This window comes from Mixophyes fleayi, chromosome 2 (genome assembly GCF_038048845.1).
Source record: "Mixophyes fleayi isolate aMixFle1 chromosome 2, aMixFle1.hap1, whole genome shotgun sequence".
Lineage (NCBI taxonomy): Eukaryota > Metazoa > Chordata > Amphibia > Anura > Limnodynastidae > Mixophyes > Mixophyes fleayi.
Window position 1 is genome coordinate 31270844 of NC_134403.1, and position 24683 is coordinate 31295526.

At 42.1% G+C, this 24683-nt stretch overlaps 1 protein-coding gene across 7 annotated transcripts in view; it reads right to left on the bottom strand.

Annotated features, from left to right (window-relative positions):
- MTMR2 (myotubularin related protein 2) overlaps nt 1-23117 on the bottom strand; it is a 32250-nt gene extending 9133 nt beyond the window's left edge. Inside the window, exons 1-7 of one of the 7 annotated variants that reach the window (XM_075198761.1) lie at nt 22976-23117; nt 21851-22123; nt 7862-8072; nt 6858-6934; nt 5197-5305; nt 4817-5086; nt 2037-2102 (exon numbers count right to left, since the gene is read on the bottom strand). In XM_075198761.1, the coding sequence (XP_075054862.1) occupies nt 2037-2094 (58 nt within the window). In that variant the 5' untranslated portion in view covers nt 2095-2102; nt 4817-5086; nt 5197-5305; ... (2 more) ...; nt 21851-22123; nt 22976-23117. Of the gene's footprint in view, nt 1-2036; nt 2103-4816; nt 5092-5196; nt 5306-6857; nt 6935-7784; nt 7806-7861; nt 8229-21850; nt 22124-22975 lie in introns of those variants that run through there. The other 6 variants (XM_075198765.1, XM_075198764.1, XM_075198767.1 and 3 more) reach the window with 6 other exon arrangements.
- Nucleotides 23118-24683: the final 1566 nt, after the last annotated feature.

Consider the following 24683-nt stretch of genomic DNA (forward strand, 5'->3'; position numbering starts at 1 on the left):
CTGGATGGGGAGGAACGTCAGACCCCAGGTAATTAGTACATTCTTATCTCTGACGAAACAGCATATTACCCTAGCGCAGTGGTCAGGGAACAGGGGTAAATTACCCCGAATGGGGTAAAAATTTAATTCCTGCGGGTAATGCTGCCGATTCACATGCTGTCAGTTGGATTGTAGACCCCTTTAAATGTGAAATTGCTGTTGTACCAGAAGAGCCTCAAGGGTTGGCAGAGGCACTTCTTGAACTTCGATGCAATAATGAAGCACGTATTGCATTTGAAAACAAAGCAGATCTGTCATATTTTTGGATGTCAACAGCTGCAAAGGCATCAAAATTGCACATGAGGAGGCAGTCAAAAAGTTGCTGCCTTTTGCAACAACCTACCTTTGCGAACAAGGATTTTCCACTCTAACGAACAGAAAAACAAAGTCGAGAAATCGATTGGACGCTGAAGACTGTATCCAAATTGCTCCGACCTGAAAATGCCCCAATATTGATGCTCTCGTATCAAAAATGAAGCAACATCATTTCTCCAAAACCTGAAGTTTTGAAGTTGAAGCTTTCAAAGAAATTTTGAATAGATTCAATTAAATTTTGAATTCCAATAATTAATAATATATGATTTCCTTCCTTTCAAATCAAGGGGGTAACATCGGCGTATCTAAATTTATTTGGGGGTAAAAGGTAAAAACATTCCCTGAACCCTGCCCTAGCGGGAAAACGCGTAATAGGAGTAGTGGACACTGAAAGAACAAAGTCACCAGCGAATGAAACTTTTGGATCGCTCCAAGAAAAGTACGTCCTGTATACCGATGTCCAGCTGTCATATAATATGCACAGACTGCACCTCAATGTGAAAGGCAACAAAGATATATAGCTGAACTGCCCTTAAGCTGCCTCTGGGGGGAGAATCAATATATATGTGGCTTAAATACACTGTGTGCCACGAAATTTGCTTGGTCTTAATATCAGGATTGTCTCTTTACAGGGGCTTGGCAAGTGACAGTATACACCTCCAGATTATGGGACTTGATAATCCATTCCAGAGACTCTAGCAACAGTGTAGTTACAGCCGTGCAAATGACTATTTGCTTATCTTTCCGATAATTGGTAATTAACATGACAGCTTGACAAAGTTTTGAGTGAATCACTTTTGAGCTCTGTAAAGTAGGTTCCAGTTCATTATCAGTACAATAGAGTGAGTTTCTTCTTTAGATTTAATTATGTTTGAATTGTTCTAAATTGTACGGTTTTTAATTAAGAGAATATTTATAATTTGCGCTTATATTAATACAATTATATATTTATTATCGGTCTGTTACAATTTGGGCGGTTGGTTTAAGGCCAGGAGGTGAGACTGTATGGGATTCTTTTTTCCTTTTTAATTAATTTTCAAACAATTGGATTACCACACAGTAATTGATAATCAGTTCCACAGACTCTACAATCTAAACATTGCCTAATTGAAATCCCTTGGGATTAAGAGTTCTTTTAGGTAGTATACTTATTTAACTTATAGAACTCCACCCAAGACTGAAGATACATTTTTACTTAAATATTAAACTATTAATCAATGTGTCCCGGTGTAATTTTTTTTTTTTTAAGTTGTTGTTTTATCATCATTCACTAGAAACTCTTTAAAATGGAACTAAAAGAGAAAAAAAAGTCATGCTTGCATTAGATCTAAACTACTATATTGTCTTTCCTAAAACATCAGAACAACTTTGTTTACAATTAGAATTCAAAATTCGAAGTTACTCCATTGGTGATTCTATATTAAATAATCATTATCCTGTAATTATAGTAATAAGACCCATTCTGAGAGACCATCAGCAGCTCAGTCAGTATTAGAGGAGATTCTAGAACGGAATGTCTGTTTATCACTTTCACGAATATGAATGGATCCCTCTTACCTGGAGCATTCTCAAATGTTAAGCACAGATTCTAAATCCAATATGGTGGATTATGCGCAAATAAAAGTCTACAAATATAAACACTTATATAGCATAATAAAAGAATAAAAGATTAGATGACCTACCCATATCTTTAACCACCTCTCCCGGTAACAGCAGCAGTTCCTCCATCCCAGCAAGCATATTGATAGCTAAACAACAAAAAAGAGCAAGATAAACATTGGGACATTTAAAAATACACAGGAAAAATTAAAATGAAAAAAATCTTTACATAGGACCATGGAGAAGGAACATCTTGGGGGCTCTACAGATGGTTTGCGTGGCTAATGGTTTTACTACAGAACCGTCTGTAGATACCATCAAGTCTACCGAATCCATGAGCCCATCAGTAGCAGCCAAGTAATTGGCTTCAAAGATAGACACTGTCAGATGGACAATACTACATAGGAGACCGTTGTAGCTGGACTCTCAACCACTACAATGTAAGAGGTAATTGTAGAATTCTTACAAGCTGGACTCAACAAAGACCTTAGCCCGAAAACCTTGAAGACACAAATATCAGCCTTGAGCGAAGATAGGTGGACTTTTCATTGAGGTTCACCTAGACCGTAAAGAAAACTTTGGTCCTTCAAGCCTTTTATTCTTTAAAGGTATTATCCTTGAAAGATCTTGCATGGGACAGTCTTTATTCTAGCTCAGGTTGATAAGCATCAGAGAAACAAGCAGGGATATCTTCAAAACCTTTTCCAGTTTTCGATAACAAACAAAAATATCTTAAAATCAGATGAACTTGGTGGTATTAAAATCATATCATCTGAACCAAGTCCTAGGGGTAAAGCCCATCAGGCTTTGCCTTTAATTAAATTTCTGTTTTAAATAATGACGGCAAACCTCAAAGATACATTTACGCCTGGTCTTACATTTTTTTCTATCAAACTGCACAGTCAGATTAAGAGAAAGTATGGCATACTTTGGTTGTCAACTGGTGCCTGCGTATATACCCCAGAGAATCACACACATTACAAGACAGATTTCTTTTTAGATCTTTCCTGTTGGTCCCTACATGGGTCATCAGATGTCCAACGCTTCTACCCAGTAATATAGGCAGAGGGCAGTACAGGTTCTGTCTATAGTATCATTCTACCAGAGCAATATCTACCTCCTGTGGGTTTTTGACCAAAGCATCACTGGAGGGGGTTTTGAGATCTATTCTGGCTGTCTCTTTACAGTTTTATAATACGCTATTCTGCATCCGAAACGGTTGGGCAGAACGGTCTATAATATAAAAGTGAACACATTTTCTATGTATATTCCTCTCGTTTGTTACTGCTGTGACAGATCCAATTTATGCCCAATATCCCATTAAAGGAACAGTCAGATTGAAAACCTTGTCACACTGTCATTTTCTTTATCTGGAGGAAAAATATAGCAGTGGGTAAAAGCTGTTCCCGCCCCTTCTGGTTGCTCAGGCCGGTCAAATTAAACTACAGAGACCACAGGCAAATGGAAGAGGATCCCTGTGTATAAACTCCAATTTCCCATTTGTGCTCCTCCAATCATCAGCCCAGGAGAGTGCCGAGCAGGGCCTGAGGTAACCAGCAGCAGCCCTAGCTATAGGTGTGTGCCGGGACTCTGCTAAACAGAAGAAAAGCTGGGGAGTGACCCAACAATATAGGGAAGGATGGGGATTTACTAAACATATTTAAAGCTGAATGTCCCTTTAACTTAAGAGCTGTTCCACACTGGTGATATTTACACAAGTGACTTATAGCTGACAATATTCCATAAAAAACAAAACAGGCGGGGGGGGGGGGGGGGGGGGGGTTAGTACCCCAATTCCCAGCAATCCTTCATCCCGATACAGTCACATAAGAGATAAACCCCCCCCCCCCCCCAAAAAAAGCACCATCACTCCAAATATGGGCGATGGTTCGAGAGAAACCCTCCTTTCTCAAGCCAGAACAACCCCCAGTAAGATTACAGAATGCGCTTTCAGGTGTCTTGGTCTTTAGAAGGAGCCGTGTTCCAGATCATAATAACAAATGTAAACAGTCTTTACTCTGACAATAAAACAACCGTAAAACATGTCTGAGCAGCAATCATTTGGTCCTTAATAATAAACAACAAAGCGCACACAGTACTGGAAATGCTATCTTGAGTCTGTGCATCAGTTTTCATAAACGTCTCACTATGTACATATCCGGGATGGTTCATTAAGGCCCGCAAACTGAGCGCAATGTGCGTTTTCTTTAAAACGCAAGTAAATCGGGTATACGCACGCCCAAATTCATTAATGGGTGAATCTGAAGGTACGTGTGGTGATGAACACGGGTCTAGATCTGCTCTGGTCAAATAGACAGGACACTGCAGGATACGTCCAATACATACGTGGAATATAAACTTACAAAAGAACACACAAAAGAAAAAAAAACAAAAAACTATTCAATTAACGTCACTTGTTAATATTATAGCCATTAATGATAAAACATTTAAAGAATAAAGGTTTATTTTTTCCCCATGAAAAACATTAGAATGTTATTAACGTCTACTGTACATAAAATACATTTTTACAGTTGCTCCTGATAGCGTACACCAGTTACCGCGTGCACACACAGCCGTCATCACTGGTGATCAGCACTTACATCAGACCTGTGGCTGGAGCAAGAGATATGGCTAAAAAACAAGTACCTGGGAGGTGCCCAGAGCCTGAATCGGACGCTGTTGCGTGCGCTGGAGCTTGGCACGCCCTAACTGTATGCTGACTGTGGGCATATGCCCTTCCCCGCCTCCTCTCTGAAACCGCGGCTGTGGCAAGCGTCCTTTGCGCTCGAAGATGAATTGAACGTTGCGGCTTAACCTAATGGCACATTCACAACATGAAGATGTTTGGTGCAACAGAATTTACCTTTGCAAAGTTGCTGTAGTTCAGTGCAGGAAACTCCTCTCTAGGGCGTAGTCAGTCGGTCCTGACTACCGTCTTCATCACAGACCTTGAGTCACCGTGGTCCTGGTGATGTCATGAACTTCTTTCACTTAGCACAAAAAGGATATTCAATGTTATACTGTTCCACAATCCTTTCTTCAGGCTTCTGCAGGGTTTGCCAACTCCTGTATAACTTATCAGTTGCAACCTGCAAATTCTGGCTGCTCGCCAAACCCAGTCCAGAGTTTGAGTCTTTCCTCCCAGAGAGAAAACAGAAAACAAACCGTGAACGACAGAAACAAGATCACATTATTATTTCTCCAGAAGATGCTGCTGAATGAAGCAGCTGATTTAACACTTACAAGTTATATTTAAAAAGGGTGTTGCCGGCCCAACTAACCCAACCCTGATGTTTCCCAAGTTCTTCAACAGACGCTCGTCTCAGGCTGAAGAGGTTGTTTGTTTCTGGAACTGCAATAGAAATAAATAAAAATAAAGTAATGCAAAAAAAATATTGTATAAAAGAGATCATAAACTTCACTAATGAGACAAACAGTGATGAAAGCTTAATGATTGCTTGTGTGTGTTGTACTTCCAGAACCAGTTTAACATCTTATTCAAATTGTACTTCACTGTTTACACGAACAACACGCTATGTGTGTGTGTGATATATATATATATCACACACACATAGCGTGTTGTGCCATCTTTTATATAGTACATTCTCGATGACAGCTAGAATCTCATTAGTTGCTATGGGCAGCACGGTGGCTCAGTGGTTAGCACTTCTGCCTCACAGCACTGGGGTCATGAGTTCAATTCCCGACCATGGCCTTATCTGTGTGGAGTTTGTAGGTTTGCGTGGGTTTCCTCCGGGGGCTCCGGTTTCCTCCCACACTCCAAAAACATACTGGTAGGCTAATTGGCTACAATCAAGATTGACCCTAGTCTCTCTGTCTCTGTGTGTATGTAAGCGAATTTAGACTGTAAGCTCCAATGGGGCAGGGAAGGAGTTCTCTGTACAGCGCTGCGGAATCAGTGGCGCTATATAAATAAATGGTGATGACGATGATGGGCAACACCTCCACTTTTACTAGGTAGATTTGATAAATCTACTCCCTAGGGGCATAACCAATTGTGCACGGAGTGAATTGGCGCCCGTTCCGGAGGCACTCCCGCATTACCACAACATCGTCGATTTCCCCTCGCCCTCCATAGGGTTGTGAAGGGAAACCCACAATGCTGCGGTACTGAATTAACATCGGAACACCGTGGCAAATGAATATCATCCGAACAATGTGGCAATTAAATATGACCTTCTAGTGTGTGGAACTGTTATTAGGAGGAAGGTGGGATTTTGGTTGTGTAATGCAGACCTGTCCCGTGGCCCCCTTAGTCAATCTAAGGGGGCCACGGGACAGGTCTGCGTTACACAACCAAAATAGCTTTTGTTGTACACTATTAAGTCCAGTCTGGGGCAGAACAATATACAGGCAAACCTCAAAGTTTCCTGCCCTGCAGGCTGCCAACGTACTTATACTTTTCATCCAGTCAAATATTAACCGCGGTCATAGATACTCTTTATGGTGAACAAAACACATATTTTCATTGAGAACAGGCCATAAAGAAAATACAATATTAAAAATTCTGCTTCCTGGTATATTTGTGCACTACGGTCTGGCACTAATCCTATAAGTCTGGTGACAAGTTCACTAAATCAGTGCATAGAGTGTACCTTATTACGAATGACATTATCGATTCCGATAAAAAAAAAAAATAGACCGACCATATAAGACAACATGGATTAGGGGAAAACTGACAAATCGTGGCTTGGTTTAAACACATTAATTACAAATTAAAGGGAGCCACAGTAACACTGCATGAAAATATGGGTATTCACAAGTGACTGTATATGTTGATGTTGCAGATGCTCTGTGATACATCTCGCCCTCTTGTTTCCTGTGTCCCTGAAAATAAAAGGCAACATTCCATAGAAATTCACCTCTCCTGCCCCATATAATACCTATTCAGTCTTATTCTGCTTTTCACTGCACACAGCAGCATCCAATGGGATTGCTGCAACTGCACCCCCAGCTGATCCTTTGGGGTATAAAAAAACATGCGTGTTATGGTCCAAAAATATACAGCATGTTTCTTTTGTCATATGACATATGTCGGGTAAATACATAACAGCACAGTGCAGCTTAAAGCTTATCATTTCTCCTGCCAGGTTTGCTAATTTAATGAATTCATTATACATTAATTTGTTCCCTAGTATTAAAGTTTAGAAGTTGACAGATCAGCAGTAGATATGTAAAACCATGTGAAATATTCCTATACATTGCCTGACTTTGCTTGGACTCCAGTTAAATTTTAATTGCAGATCTCCTGGAAGCTGGTAGTGATTGTCTAACGATAAATCACAATTTGTGAAAAAGTGAATCCAGGGCTATAAAACTAGTTAGTTATGGCCCCTTAATATCATTCAGTCTATCAATGGCAAAGACACAGTAACATAACCATCATATATATATTACGAGACCCCTCCCTCACTATAGGTATTTTTCCTTCCTAATTGTCTGAATATTGGGATAAATAAAAGTGCATATTAGCCACAAGACTTCACACAACTTATAATTACAGTAAAAAGTGAAACCACCTAAGTGGAATAAATATAATGCACAGAATAATAATAAGAACTGAGAGACAGGTTGCAGTATAAACTATGCAGCTGGTGGGTTTTAAAAACGTCCATGTATAAAGTGCCTGTGAATCAGGGACAATGGACTCTAGAGGTCACTCCCTGTGGCTGATGTATTGAATGCCCCCAGTATACCCTGCCAGCCAGAGGTTAGCAGGCCCTGCTGCGACCTGTAGCTCAACCCCAGGCAGAGTGAGATATGGGTGGCTTAAACCTGCTCTATGAAATCACTTTGTAAGTTACAGACACCTGGGATTATACTGAGTCTTCTTCTCTTCCTCCCACATTGCAGACAGACCCTCCCAGGCTCCAGCCCCCCTGCTTACCCGCATCATGTAGGAGGAGGAGGAAACAGCTTCTCCCTGCAGTCCTGCCGTAAGTCTCGCGAGAGCTGTGGATGGGAGCGCGCAGGGATGTGCGAGCTGCCGCTCGTGGCCGCTTCCGATGCTGCAGAGAGAGTGAGTGCGGCTGCCCGCCCGCGTCCGATGCTGCAGAAAGAGTGCGCCCGCCCGCGTCCGATGCTGCTGCTAAGATATACTATAAAGAAGAGATACTATAAAGAACAGTAATGAGGGAATACTCATAAATGGAAATTCTTTAGGGTCTAAGTCCTGTACTTCCCATTACCTATGGTTTATGCTGGCCCAGAAACATGCTGCAATATAAGCAGCTTGTATGGTATATACACTCTCCTGACATGACTTCTTTATTAAATTGGACAGCAACCTGTTAATTATTAAATAGGTCCCTAAGCCTGGTCAGAGGATGCTTGCAGCTGGACCTGCATATTGGCATATTTAACAATAACTTCTTTTTTTTTGGCACACTCATTTTCATTCCTTATCACAATGATAAGGAATGAAAGATTGTGACCATTTATTAAAAGTGCTCTGCAGGACGAGCAGTCACGATAAACGGCGGTCCCGGAGAACACACAGGTTACCTATCTCTTATATGGTCACTATCGTATAGTAGGCACCAAACCGGAGGGTAGAGCAGGAAGTTGCGGTGTTGGATCCGAAGATCCCTCTACCACAATGCTCTCCCCATAGGCTTCAATGACTTACGCCAGCATGGGGAAATATCTAGAAGGGGACTTCGTCTTGGATTTTAAGGCTGAAGAATTTTAAGAGCTAAAGGGTATTTTTGGTGATGCAAAATATGAAATTACAATGGGGTATTTACAGCAAAGATAGAAAGTTGAGGTATTTTAATCAAGGGAGGTTTGATCTTTGATTCAGCCATGATGTCCACACTTGACCAAAGACAATGGGGCATGTTTAAGAAAAAACGGTATTGCACTATCGTGCACTTACCGTGTAATTTGGTCCAGAAAGTGTCCAATGCAAATTTATTAAAGTCCCATCGCACTGATGAAAATGACTGCTTTTCACTTCAGATCGTTTTTGGGAGCAGTCACTATCAACAAGTCCCGAAAAAACATTTTTTTCGGGAACTTGTCATGTTAATGTACGCCAGCTGAAGCTGGCGTACATCATCGGAATTGAAGAAATCTAATGCTGTCAGCTCTGCTCCGGAGAGCAGAGCTGGACCGCGCATGTGTGGAGGGATCACATGATCCCTCCCTGTCACTCAGCGCTCTCTCTCTGCAACTATTGTTGCAGAGACAGAGAGGGGATCTGTGTGCGCATGTCCAGTTCTTGGAACTGGATATGCGCAATTGAAGAGTGAAGAGAAGACCCGGAGACAGCGCTTCCGAAGAGGGGGGTAAGTATGATTTTTTTTTATCACTGAAACGGCAGTTTTTCGGAACTGCTGTTTCTGTGCAGGGTTGTACATAAATGTGAGAAATAGTTCAATCCTTATCATTGCGATAAGGATTGAAAACTACTTTTCACTTTATGTGAATATTGATAAATGTGCCCCAATGACTCCTGTCATGGAGATAGTATGTGTGGCTACATGCCAGATGAGGTTTTTAAGGCTGATCATCCAGGGGCACTGAAGATTTTTTCAGTTTTACTTTTTGTGAAATCTCAGTTACAAGATAGATAAGGGTGTGCACCGGCCACTTTTAGGGGCATATTCAATTAGCTTTTGGATTCGCGGTAACGCGCGTTGCCGCGAAAAGTGCGCGTTCTTGTGGGTATTACGGTACCGCATTAACGCAGATTTTCGTTCGCAACCCTATGGGCTGCGAACGAAAATCCACGTTATTGCGGTACCGTGTATTACGTTTCGCGGCTGTTCCGGCGCGTTACCGCAAATCCAAAAGCTAATTGAATATGCCTCTTAGTGTTTTGTGTTTTGGGTTCTGATTAGCTTGAGGTTTTGGGTTCTGATTTGTTTTGCCAAAACACCCCACTCAAGGTTTTGGTTCTGATTTAGGGTTTTGGGTTCTGATTTTTTTTTTTTAAATAAAGCATAAAAAAATGTTTTTTGTTTTTTTTTCACTCCTACGCTTTTATTAACCTCCATAACATTCATTTCCACTCATTTCCAGTCTATTCTGAACACCTCACACCTCACAATATTGTTTTTAGGCCAAAAGGTTGCCCCGATTTCACTAGCACAGCACTCGGGGCTGGTGACACTATAGCAGGGAAACGGCATATGCAAACGGCTGGATTCCCTAGGGAGATGGGGTCCACACAAAAAATGCTGAAAGCATTACGGCTCTTCCCACACCCCTGGGTGGCGGGTGTGGGGTAATAAATGGTTAAAGTTAGAATAAACACTATTTTGAGTTGGTGCACTACAGGTCCCAGCAAGCCCAGAGTTCCATTAACAATCTGGGCATGCTTGCACTGAGAAATTCAAAAAAGTGGAGTTATATCAAAATATGTATTAATAATGTTAAGTTGAAATTCACAATAGTAATTTGCAGCATTTCTAAAAGTTGTTTTAAGAGAAGTTTAACATGACTTTTGTACAAAAATGTAAATAGAACTTCAGGTACATATAAAGTAACATATAGCAGATAGTGACAATATGTGAAATTGTGACATTTACACTTACACGTAGACATTTCAGTATCTGATCAAACATTTATGTCATTAATGACTGTGCAATTGTTTTCTGAAGAGAATATGCAGTATATAGCTCTTCCATTGGGGACAGACAGAAGAACACTTCAAGTCATCAACACCACATGTCGCTTCTGTGAACAGAAGAAACATCCGTCCGGACGTAGTTTAAGTTAAAGTTGTTGCTAAGCTGTGTACTTGTAAGCTAGATATTTCAACGGACGTATCAGTATAGACACCATAGGCAAACAAGGGGGGTTTCCTAGTACCTGGAAACCCTCCTCCAAGCCTGGGGCACTGTATAATTAAGGTGGCTGGACCCTGCTCCCGCTTCACACAGCTCTGCTTGAAAAAGGAGAGCTGCGTGCACCTAACAGTAGTGCATGCAGCATTGCCCATGTATATTATGGGGATAGGAAGAGTTGGAGAGCAGACAAGCACTGTCTAACATTATAGCCACGCCCCCTGCATGCTGGTCATGCCCACTGGCGGCGTGGTGTGGAAACCCCCCTCTGCAAATCCTGCGTTTGCCCCTGGACACTCCTCAATTCACTACGATAGAACTATGTAGCAGCCAATACTATTTATTGAAATTACAGTACGATTTTATGCTATGAATTGCATCAGAATAGCCCCCCTTAAAAATAAAACCTATATTTCCTATCTCCTGTCCAGAATCACCTCGCATCTCTTATGAACTGTGATTAATTGCCTATCTCGTTACACTTTATGGGCAAGGTTAGTCACCTGAAGATTATCCAAAGAGATTAAGGGGGAGATTTACTACGGCGCAGTTTTGCCAAACCCCAAGTTTTCATGCGCTTTGATGTGTAATTTATTAAAGACCAAACTGCACAGGGAGGCACATTATTTAATGGTCTGAAACCACAATGCTGATTTTTAAAAATGGAAGATTTACAACCGTCCCATGTATTAAGTAGTGGTTTGCCAAACCACATGGCAAACCAACACCTACTAATAAAAGGAATAAACTTGGTTGGTACCGGTGAGAGCATGAAACGCAGGCTATTCCACTTACTTTGTCTGTCAGAAATGTAAAAATAAAAAAAGTAAGAAAACTTTCCCTCAGATTCTGTAAGAGACCAACCTACTCAGCATTAGGTTCAGTATATCTGGGGGTGAAGGACCCGAAAAAATGATCTGGCCCCTGCGCCTAGAGTGTACCCTTCCTGGTACCCCTGACTGTTGATCTACAGGTGCCAGCATGTACACGATCACCATTGTATACAACCACTTGTCTTTCCACAACTACAAGTGTTCCCACCGTAGGAAATAAATAATTGTTTGATCCCAATTTGTAGAGAATTCATGCCACCATATAAAAGATGCCATGCCCATTGGTGGAAGTGGGCTGGTATACAGCGGTAACGCCATTTCTCCGACTGCTTTGGTTATAAAACTATCAAATTCTATTCACTTACAATTTCCATACCGCCACTTCTAAACTTTGACTGCTGGCTGCGCTTATGATAAATACCGAACATCTTCATTCTCTGGTCCATTGTAATGTTACGGGAAGAAGGTGATCCATATGAGAGGAAAAAAAAAACCATTGAGGATCAGCCAGCACGAAATGAATTAAACTCCAGTGTGACTATCACAGATCAGAGACTGCTCATGATTGGCTGTCAGGCTATTACATTACAGCACTTACTGGAGTCGGTACTCTCAATCAGCGAGCACATTCATGCTCGCTGATTGAGAGTACCCTAGAGAACAGGACCTGAAGTGGAGTAGTCTGAGCTCAAGAATATAAGAGGCGTTTTAATTTCACACATATTTGCCAACTTTTTCAATCTTTCAATCCCGGAGGGAAGGTGAAGTGTGAGGACAGAAAGCAGCACGGCAAATCATGTCGTTTGGTGGGGCTAAAATGACGCCATTCACCTTGAATGGCATCATGGAGGCTTCAATCCTGCCCACTTCCTAGTGAATGCCCTGCTCTCCCGTGAGTCTTGGGAGACCTACCCGAAATTCGGGACTCTCCCGTACATTCCGGGAGAGTGGGTAAGTACGATTTTACACAGTACACCTCACCAGGGTGCCACATAGGCAAACCTAAAAGTAAAACCAGATGCTTCACGCACAGAAAGATGTTTAGTTGATTTAGGGGCCAGTTAAATTCAGCCGCGTTATTCTAGGAGTAACGCGGCCTGCGCACTATTACCATTAGTACGATAATTTTAACGCTGGTTTTTGCTTGCAACTCTCAGGGCTGCGAGTAAAAATCCAGGTTAAAATGACTGTATTAAAGGTAATAACGCTGCATTAATCCGAATTGAATCTGCCCCTTAGAGTGCAATAATCTCTTTCAATCGCTCAATATTGCAATCCAGGGGCAGATGTACGAAGGGGCGTTTTTACTGTGCAGTTTGCAAATGCCAGCACATCGGATGCAGGTTGAATTTGTTACGCAAAGGATGACATATCTCAGGTCTCAGCAAATTAACCCTTTGCAGCATCTGACTCCAGAGTACAACTACATTTCTTCACTCGTGCATTGGGATGTGATATTTTGTCCAGACTACAATAACAATGTGAAGTGTTGATGGGGGGAAAGTAACTAGCATACTAGGGCCCAGGTAAACCAAAATGATATTTGTTTCATACATCCCAATGTCATTAATAACATTATACAGCCATCGGGGACAGAGAAGGAGATGGATATCGATGCATCTTACTCTCCTGGACTACTCGTCTTGGTGAGAACTCGTTGTGCGTTTCCTGCAGGGATGGTCACACTTGCCCTTAGCAGTGATGATATACTGATAAGGAAACTGGATCTAATGCTGATGTTAGGCCAGCGAGGATTTGCAGCAATTATTCATACATTCCCACAGAACTCACAGAGTGCTGCATTGACATGATACGGTGTAGAGTTACTCTCTATAAATCATCCATCTACATCTAGACACTTGCAGGGGAAAGTTGTGGATTCCTGTGTTAAAAAAGTTATTTCTTAATTTGATCATTACTTTACCATTTGGGGATTTACTTCTTGTCATCAGGTTATTGGTGATTTCAGATTTCCCCTTAGGGATATTTTAACTGTCCTCTTTATTACAATTATTATTTTATTCTTTTCTATTTCATTCAGACTGTTTCACTCATCTAATTTCAGTTTGTGCAAAAAGTCAATTTTTTTTTAAACACCCCCCCCCCTCATATATTTAATCCCTATAAAATATTTATGTATGATACATGTATACCGTATGATCTTTGGGAGACATGTTCTTTTCATAGATTTTTCATTGATGTTATACTTGAATTATCAGCTTGCAGTGAATCTTTTTGCTTTGTAGGCTAAGAGAGCTTCTATCACACACACCCTGGTTTTGTAGAAAGACAAAGAGGAAAGTCTCCTTTGTCAAGTGAACCGCTAGCTATTGACCCCAATCTATATGTGAAAGTCTTAATCCTGCTACTTACATAACCCTAGCTTTATTCCAAATCTAAACCTACCTATGCCTAGCTTTAACCCCAGACCAACCCCAGTCAGGGGCAAACGCAGGATTTGCAGAGGGGGGTTAACACACCACGCCGCCAGTGGGCGTGACCAGCATGCATGGGGGTGTGGCTATAATTTTAGACAGTGCTTGGCTGCTCTCCAACTCTTCCTATCCCTATAATATACATGGGCAATGCTGCATGCACTACTGTTAGGTGCATGCAGCTCTCCCTTTTCAAGCAGAGCTGTGTGAAGCGGGGGCAGGGTCTAGCCACCTAATTATACAGTGCCCCAGGCTTGGAGGGGGGTTTCCAGGCACTAGTAACCCCCCCCCCCCTGGTTTGCCTATGCCAGTCATATATGCTCCTTGATATCTTCTTCTATGATATATCTGCAAGTTACTCCTGTATTGCATGTGGTGTATGGGACTTGCTTATGTGATCTCTCCCCTTGGGCAACTAAAGTCTTACAGCACCTAGGTCAAGTGTGGAATATTTCATAGAACACCAAGAGCAATGAATGCTGGACTTTGCTAAGTGGTAAAGTGTTACTTCATTGTTTTTATCAACTATGCCAAGTCAGTATCTGCTGCAGAATATGTTTGTGTAACAACTGTTATATCCTTAGAGTAACGTTTATGTATAACTTTTTTCATAATAACATTGATAAAAGATAATTTAGACACCTTACTATAAAGGTAAAACCTTTGCCAAAAATGTGTTATCCAAAATCAGATTCCTGCATGCTGGAAGCACTTTCAAAGGGTTTATAAGTATTTCAAAGCATAACTTGTAAACATCATTAGTACTGATTATTCTCATTCCAAATTTAGTAAAAAAAAAAGTTGGCTTTACTTTTAGTATGCCGTGAAATAAATGAGGTTCTGCTGAAAATAATATTGTTTTAATAGTTAAGGAAAAATAATAACTATTTGGAACTTAAAGCATATCTGTCACCAGTAGTGGATTGTAAAGAAATCTTAACCCAGGTGTCAGGAATACACTCTCTCCTCCCTTGATGTTATTGTAAGAGGTTAGACAGGGTTCCAGCACTCAGTCCTGCACTCACCTATCACATAGGATATAGATTACCTGAATCCCACCCCAAAACAGTTCTCTCGCTTCCATACACAACAATAGCTGCCACCACCATTTGTGTTAGGTCAATAGGACACTAAAACTCAGTTACACAAATGCACACTCTGGCATAGGCTACCTTCTTTGGTAGTTTAAACACGTCATGCCCTAGCATTCAAAGGGTTAACACAGCCAATCAACACTTTTCGGCTGTGGGGATTATGGATTCGTTGGGAGTAAAAAGGACAAATTTATTAAATTTTAGATGTAATATAAAAAGGTACATGGCTTTGTACATAATAAAAAAAAATGACATATGAAATAAATGCAATAACAGGACAAGTAAAGGATCAAAACTACAGATAATAGAACACTTACGTAGGATCATATACCCTGTATGGTGGGGGAGAGTGGAAATTTAGATTGATCCCCAAATGATTGACACCAAGGATAGTTTTACTAAGGTCTTTTTTTTTAAACTCTTTATTTTTGACAACAATACAAATAATGAAAAATAGTTGTGTAACAGGGAAGGAAGATAGAAGGAAGAAATTCTGAGAATATACAATATAGAACAGAGTCTGAGAGTACAGGCAAAATTATCCTTAGTTGCTTTCTAAATTGCACATTTACTTTCCCTTAATTCCCTAGACTATCTTTTTGTTGTTGTTTTATTTTTTTGATTAAGTTATAGGAGGAGGAGAGAGGGGTAGAAAGATAGGGAGAAGGAAAGAGGAAGAGGAAGGAGAGAGAAGAGAAAGAAGAAAGGTTCAATGGAATCCCCAAGGGGGGGGGGGGGGGGCGGTCCACGCAACCCACCTTCAGGGGACCATATGTCTCAAAAGAGATGCTAGTGAATAGAATGAGGAAAGAGTTGGTGTCAACCTTTCCGGTGAACTAGGGATAACTTAGTAATGGAGAGAGATCAAATCTAGAGGGGGCGGTGATACAGCGGGTTAAAAGGACGGAATGAGGAGGAGGAACAAGTTACTGGATGGCAGGCATAGGGGACTGGTGAAAGGAGTACCATGGATCCCAGGTTTTGTGGAAGTTGTTGACTTTATCATGGAGAAGGCTTGTAATGTATTCCATTGAAGCTATATACCAAACTTGGGAAGTTATGCTATGAAGGTTCGGAAGGCAAGATGACTTCCAGTTCTTAGCTATTTGGAGGCGTGTTGCGGCACATATATTTTGTGCCAGTTTATTTCTGAACTTATTAAGTGATTTGTCTCGAGAACATAGTAGCATAAACAATGGGTCCGGGGAAACCCCGACCTTCAGAATTTTGGAGATAAAATCGGAAACCTGCGTCCATAGATTGAAAATAAAAGGGCAAGTCCACCAAATGTGATAAAAAGATCCCACCCCACCACATGATCTCCAACATAAGTCTGACGTACCTGGGTAAATCTTGTGAAGTCTCGTGGGTACCAGGTACCATCTTGTGTAGACCTTAAATGTGTTTTCTTTAATCGACGTGTTAATGGATACCTTGGAGACCCTGGTTCTGAGCCGGGACCATCCCTCCTGATCCAGAGTTTTGTCAATGTCCCGTTCCCAAGCAGTCTCGAACAATTCGATGGGACTACTTTCTGGTTTTAGGTATACATGGTAGACCAAGGATATCAGTCCCTGGGCTCCAACTCGATTAGTACAACATCTCTCAAAGGGCGTGGGACTACGTAGTTTGGAAGATCTGCAGTTTGACTGTATAAAGCTTCTTATTTGAATGTAAGCAAAAAACAGGGACGACGGGAGTTTAGACTTTTCTCTCAGATCCGAGAAGGACTGGGGGGCATATGTCCCTAAAATGTGGGTAAATTGAGTAATCCCCGCTTTTTGCCAGGGAACAGCATAGGATTTGGAGTTCCCGGGGGGGGAAATCTGGATTGTGCCAGAGTGGCGTGAGAGGGGAGGGAAATGAGGTGAGTTTCCATCTCCTGTGTAGTTTTTCCCATAGATCGAGTGTGAACTGTAAAGTGGGGTGAGAATAAGTTGAGGCCGGTCTCTGACTACGGGGAAGCCAGGGGAGGAAGCTGAGATTATGTTCTGATGTGAGTGCATTTTCAAGGTCGACCCATCTCTTGAGCCCCGGGGGCATCTGCCAAGAGACTATATGGCTTATGTTAACCGCGTGGTAATATTGGTCAAAAAGCGGTAATCCGCAACCACCTGATCGTGAGTGCTTGGCCAGACAGGATCTTTTGAGTCTTGATTTTTTCCCCTGCCAAATAAATCTACTACACAATAGTTGGAGATTCGCTAAGTATGTCCCTGGGACTGGTATAGGTAATGTCTGGAACAGATACAGAATTCGGGGTAAGACGTTCATTTTTATTACATTTATTCTACCAAACCAGGAGATGAACAGTGGGTCCCATCTTATGAGGTCGCCTTTAATGGAGTTTAGAAGGGGGAAATAATTGGCGTTAAACAGTTGGCTGTATTCCTTGATTATCTGGACCCCGAGATAGCGAACCGCTTTAGGACGCCATTGGAAATTAAATGACGACTCTAGGATGCGTTTTACCGTGTCAGGCGTTTGGAGCGCAAGAGCCTCAGATTTGGTATTGTTTATTTTATAGTCTGATAGAGAACCGTATGTCTTTAGTTCCTCGAGTAAATTTGGGAGCGAAATTAGGGGGTTGGAAAGTGTCAGAAGGACATCGTCAGCGAATAGTGATATTTTGAAGTGTCGGGGGCCGATTTGAATCCCAGAGATGTCTGGGTTTCGTCTTATGGCGACAGCTAAGGGTTCGATACATAGTGCGTATAGTAAGGGTGACAAAGGGGTTTTACTAAGGTTTTTAAAATCCACATACTTCTGCCACAGGCCCCTTCTGTGATGTCACTGAGATAAGGTTATTCCTATGCTAACAAAGCTTACACCTCTTTTATTCCAAGCACACTTTAGCACAGAATCCTCTCTTCTGAGTTCTGTAGCCAGGGAATCTGATACTCCCAACATCACCTTGCTAATTGACAAGATTAATACCTTTAAAATCCAATATCCTCCTATCTTTACAATTACAATTTAATTATTTTATATAGTTATCCTTCATTTATGGCAGAAGTGAAATGTGGTTATCTAAATGAAACCCACCGACTTGGTGACAAGCTTATCTTATGAGATCCTGTAGTTTGGGGAGTCGGTTTACATAAGTGTAAGAAACTTTTTGTCATGGTTTTACACAGGAATGGTAGGAATCTAACAATCTGCCCGATTTATCTCCTCCCACCATAGATTTGCAGAGTCTTAAGTGGCAAAGGTCTTTGTCAGGGACCCCCACAAGGAGGTTTGGTCTTCGGTGCTAGCACCATGCAGCTCACGGTTCTCCGGATGGGTACCTGGTGAGACTGACCGGTATGTTCACAGGCAAAGGAGATATCAGGAGAGCAGAGTAGTTCCGATTACAGAAGACCGGGCTTTTAAGGGGAGTACTGAATATTTGGATTAGCTGAAAAGCACAGGATTCTGGATAGCAGGTTTAGCTGAGAAGCATCAGATACTGGATACCAGGATTATCTGAGAAGCATCAGATACTGGATTCCAGGATTAGCTGAGAAGCATCAGATACTGGATACCAGGATTATCTGAGGAGCACCAGATGCTGGATTCCAGGATTATCTGAGGAGCACCAGGTGCTGGATTCCAGGATTAGCTGAGAAGCATCAGATACTGGATAGCAGGATTATCTGAGGAGCACCAGATGCTGGATACCAGGATTAGCTGAGGAGAATCAGATACTGGATACCAGGATTAGCTGAGAAGCACCAGATGCTGGATACCAGGATTATCTGAGGAGCACCAGATGCTGGATTCCAGGATTAGCTGAGAAGCATCAGATACTGGATAGCAGGATTATTTGAGGAGCACCAGATGCTGGATACCAGGATTAGCTGAGAAGCATCAGATATTGGATACCAGGATTAGCTGAGAAGCACCAGATGCTGGATACCAGGATTATCTGAGGAGCACCAGATGCTGGATTCCAGGATTATCTGAGAAGCATCAGATGCTGGATACCAGGATTAGCTGAGAAGCACCAGATGCTGGATACCAGGATTAGCTGAGAAGCACCAGATGCTGGATACCAGGATTATTTGAGAAGCACCAGATGCTGGATTCCAGGATTAGCTGAGGAGCACCAGATGCTGGATACCAGGATTATCTGAGGAGAATCAGATACTGGATTCCAGGATTGTCTGAGAAGCATCAGATACTGGATTCCAGGATTAGTTGAGAAGCATCAGATACTGGATTCCAGGATTAGCTGAGAAGCATCAGATACTGGATTCCAGGATTAGTTGAGAAGCATCAAATACTGGATTCCAGGATTAGCTGAGAAGCATCAGATACTGGATACCAGGATTAGCTGAGAAGCATCAGATACTGGATAGTAGGTTTAGCTGAGAAGCATCAGATACTGGATACCAGGATTATCTGAGTAGCATCAGATACTGGATACCAGGATTATTTGAGGAGCACCAGATACTGGATACCAGGATTATCTGAGGAGCGCCAGATACTGGATACCAGGATTATCTGAGGAGCACCAGATGTTGGATTCCAGGATTAGCTGAGGAGCACCAGATGCTGGATACCAGGATTATCTGAGGAGAATCAGATACTGGATTCCAGGATTAGCTGAGAAGCATCAGATACTGGATTCCAGGATTAGCTGAGAAGCATCAGATGCTGGATACCAGGATTAGCTGAGAAGCATCAGATACTGGATTCCAGGATTAGCTGAGAAGCATCAGATACTGGATTCCAGGATTAGTTTAGAAGCATCAGATGCTGGATACCAGGATTAGCTGAGAAGCATCAGATACTGGATTCCAGGATTATCTGAGAAGCATCAGATACTGGATTCCAGGATTAGCTGAGAAGCATCAGATACTGGATTCCAGGATTAGTTTAGAAGCATCAGATGCTGGATACCAGGATTAGCTGAGAAGCATCAGATGCTGGATACCAGGATTAGTTGAGAAGCATCAGATACTGGATTCCAGGATTAGTTGAGAAGCATCAGATACTGGATTCCAGGATTAGCTGAGAAGCATCAGATGCTGGATTCCAGGATTAGTTGAGAAACATCAGATACTGGATTCCAGGATTAGCTGAGAAGCATCAGATACTGGATACCAGGATTAGCTGAGAAGCATCAGATACTGGATTACAGGATTAGTTGAAAAACATCAGATACTGAATACCAGGATTAGCTGAAAAACATCAGATACTGGATACCAGGATTAGCGGGACCCTAAGACTCCCTAAAACCAGGCCAGGGTCCAACTGGACCACCTCGCTTGGTTTCATCCCAATCGGTGCAGGGGTGTCCGAATGCAGGCTCAAAAAAGGCTCCCGGGTCAAAGTTCTGCCCAGCGTACATCAACAGGAGGTCCGACCAGGACCCTAACCCCGCTAAAACCGGGTCAAGATTCAACTGGACCACCTTGCATTGGTTTCATCCCAATCGGTACATTGGTGATTTTGTGCTGACACAGAAACAGCAAGCAGCACCTAATTTTGCACATAGGCTATGACCTGTAAAATGCGCAGGATGCAGGTTATTAATTTTAGGTTGTGTTATGGCATTATTTAATTAATGCTGTGGTGATTTGTTGGCTACTGATTGAAGGTGTGGCTGAGTTTGGTGAGAAAGATGGCTATTTATAAAACTGAATACTTATTATTTAATGTTGGGGCAGGTTGCGGGGCAAATAAATTTAATAAATGTGAATAATTATTTAATATTGGGAATGTTTGGGGGGCAATAGGTGCATTTATTACATGTAAGTACTATTAATTTAATGTTCATGCTAATTGTGGGAAATAGATCTGTTTATTAAATGTGACTGCTGTTAATTTAATGTCAGGACTGGTAGGAAGAAATAGATCTACTAATTAAATGTGAATGCTGTTAATTTAATGTCGGGCTGTTTTCCGGTAGGAAGGTCCCATTATTAAAACTGGGTGCTATTGGTTTAACGTCGGGGCTTGTTGGGGGAGGGAGGCCTAAATAGTTCACTCATTGCTGGACTTTACATATTTGATGTACCTATCAATTTTTTCCAAACAGGGCCCCAACATTCCAGGATCCAGACAAGCAGCAACTCGGCTTAAGACACCAGCAGGCACAGGTAGTGGAAGCCTCAAGAACAGGTTGTAGAGACCTCAACAGTCTGCCTGCCTTCCTGATTCTGGTGGGGCAGTTCCCATTTTGTGTGACTGTCACGCTTAGTCAGTCCTGCAATCCTTACAAAGTCCTGACTGAGCGGCACAATCACATAAAATTGGGACTGCCCTATTAGTATCAGGACAATTGTCTACCATTGCCCGTGTTTTTGAAGGGAGTGAGAACAGTTGGAGAACAGCCTAGCGCTGTCACAAATGATAGCCACGCCCCCTCTCCATGGCATGCCACTCTGGTGGATCTAGAAATCCTGCGTTTGCCCCTGGGGTGGGGTATCAGGTTAAAATCATTAACTATTAGTGCAAAAAAAAGAATGACACAAAACACGTAATAGAAAAATGATTTCACTTAGCCTCAGCTAGTGAGGTGGGCATGAAATCGGTAATGTCTATGAATAACAAAATAGTTTCCAGTCTGAAGTATATTATAGCCATGCACATTTAATCGGATAATTATCGAGTTAGTTGGCAAACATGGCTGGACGAAGACCTCTACTGGCCTATTGCCATCTTCCAACTGCACTGAGCTTACAGACGTGAGGAATGGATAGACTAGCAGCAAGGTAATACGAAAACGGTACCTGAGGCAAGGCCCGATGTGCAGCGGCGATCCTTCCAGAGATTGGTGAGGTACAGCCGGGTCTGGTACACAGTAGTAGATGTCTGTCACGCCAAAGGGAGATCCAAACAGAGCAACAAGGGCCAAGCCGGGTCTTGTACACGATAGCAGATATCCGTCGCGCCGAGGGAGAATCCTAATAGAGTAATGAGGGCCGAGCCCGGTCTGGTACACGATAGCAGATGTCCGTCACGCCACAGGAGAATCCAAATAGAGTAGTCGGGTCAAGCCGGGTCTGGAACACAGGGAAAACTCAGGAGATGCAGGAGAAACACAGAGAGGGACGCAGGGAGCTTGAAGACAAGGAGCCAGAAGTCAGGAATGTAATTTGTTGCTCTGACACAGGGCTTGTGTCAGAGCGTGATTTATAGAGAAGGACAAGCGGAGTTTGAATTCCCCGCCGGGGGTCACATGATCGGCGCTGCCGCTACCCGGGAGTGACAGGCAGCCGGCTGCGTGCGGATGGTGGAGCGGTGAGTATTACAATGACCTGCTCAAACTAGGTGCGAACAGCTAGGTACCATTTAATTTGGCCATTCACGGTTGTGCCAAAATAGAACATGAAATTCCATTTTCATTGGAGACTATTTACTTCGAAGAGGAAGCAGTACAAATACAAGTTGCTGCAAATACGCAGAATAATACCTGATACTGCTCTGTCTAGCTCAGAAGTATGTCTACCTGTTAGACAAGTGGTCAGATTTACTATAAAGTGAATTAAATGCTGAATTAATCAACTGCATTCAAACACGAAGAAGGTGACCCACTTCCTTAAGCCGATGGAACACCACGAGGAGACTGAGCGAATATCCTTTCATATATTCAGGGTGTGTCTCCCTGAATTTTCAAAGGCCGGGAACATGTTGTTCTTATACAAACAAAGGATTAGAATGCAGCTTCTATTTTTTAGTGCTGGGGGTCTTGGAATAAAGGTGTACAGCCCCCCCCAACACTACACGGACTGCAAAATGTTTTTCAGTACACTTCATTGCAGTACAGTAGATTAAATGTAACATTTGACAATAGAACACAGTTCACGAAAGAGGATAGTCGTAAAAGAAATGTGAAAGGTTAATACAGAACATACCTCACTCTCTGCTGTTGAGAGATGTGCTTTAGCTTCAGGCTGGATTGTTTAAACAGATAGCGTGTTATGTCCTGGTCTTTGAAGGGATGAATAGAAATCCCTGACAAGTGTTGTTTAACTGATTAGTTATGTGCTCTGGTGATCAAGCTCAGATGCCTTCCTGTGTGGAAAGCATTGTGTAATAGCTACATGTCGCATTCAGCAACCATTCTCCAGAAGACATTTTTTCAGCAAGAAGAGTTAATGGTCATTGATACTTGACACAATCATTATATATAGTTAGAGTTCAATAAATATAATAAGAAAGTACCATGGTGGTAACTTGTCGCTATTTCTTCAAACATTCTAGTTTATTTAAAAAATATATATATTATTATTGCAGTACTGTGTTAGCCAGAAAAATCTATATGATGTTAAATACTTTTGAATCAACAAAGACAAAAGTATTATAGGAGTGATACCTTTATTGGCTAACTAAAAAACGATAGATTATATTTGCTAGCTTTCAGAGCACAGAGGCCCCTTCATCAGGCAAGTTTACAAATGTATTTCATACATGCCAACTCTCCCAGAATGTCTGGGAGACTCCCGAAATTCGGGTCAGTCTCACGGACTCCCGGGAGAGCTGGCAAATCTCCCGCATTCCGCAATTGCGGGGCTAAAATGACGCGATTTGCGGTGAATCGCATCATTTTGGCCCCACCCCGCAACAAAACGGCATATTTGTTGCGGGGGCGTGGCTAAAATGACGCAATTCGCCCCTCCCCCTCCCACCCTCTAGACACGCCCCTCTCCCGGATACAACTTGTCAAAAGTAGGCAAGTATGATGTATTTAACATCACATAGTTTATTTTTAATAGATAAATACAATTTTAAAGCACCCCTTAACCCAAAATACAAGTTGATCCAATGAGAGAGGGTATTTTATGCAGATGAGTTCCAACTAGAGATTAGCAGAATTTAGAGAGAACCAACAGGTTGTTTCATCCGGTGTGAAGTTCTGCTTTTTCTTTCACCTTTTTGAATACATAGTTCTGTGAATAAATTATTTAAAAAAACATTGTGCCCCCCACAAATCCTCAACAAGCCCCCGCGCTAGACGGCTTTGGCTGGATTCCACTATAACAGGGAGACCAAAAGAGTGGGGTCCCCTCTGCTCCATGATATGGGCAGGTTGTAAGGAACACCGGTGACGTCATAGGTGGGAGTCTGCACCGATGACTCCAATCCTGGAGTAGCAGAGGTGGGAGCTTCTGGGAAGACCAGAAACTCCAACAACAAACACTGCAGCAGGTGGGAACTGAAGGTGGATGGGGTTTGGGGCTGAGCTCACAAGGGGGGGATGGTGTGTTATGTGGCAAAGGGAGAGTGGAGAGGGCAAATGTCATGTATGTCCCATCTCTCCCTCTCAGTCAAAGGCTGTCATTCATGACGAACATTTTAACTAGATTTTTATTTTTACTTATTTATATAATCTGTATAAAGAATTACTGTGGTGGAAACCTACACTGATTGTCTATAATAATTCTATATCCAGTCTACATAAACCTGGGTGAAAATAATAAAATCATATTGTGTAAACAATACAGGCCTGATTCATTAAGGAACATAAATGCCGATACGTGCCGTACTTTGCGCATGCTCAGAAACGCACTATACGTCCGAGAACGCAAGTGTGTGCAATTCATCTTCGAATGCAAAGGACTC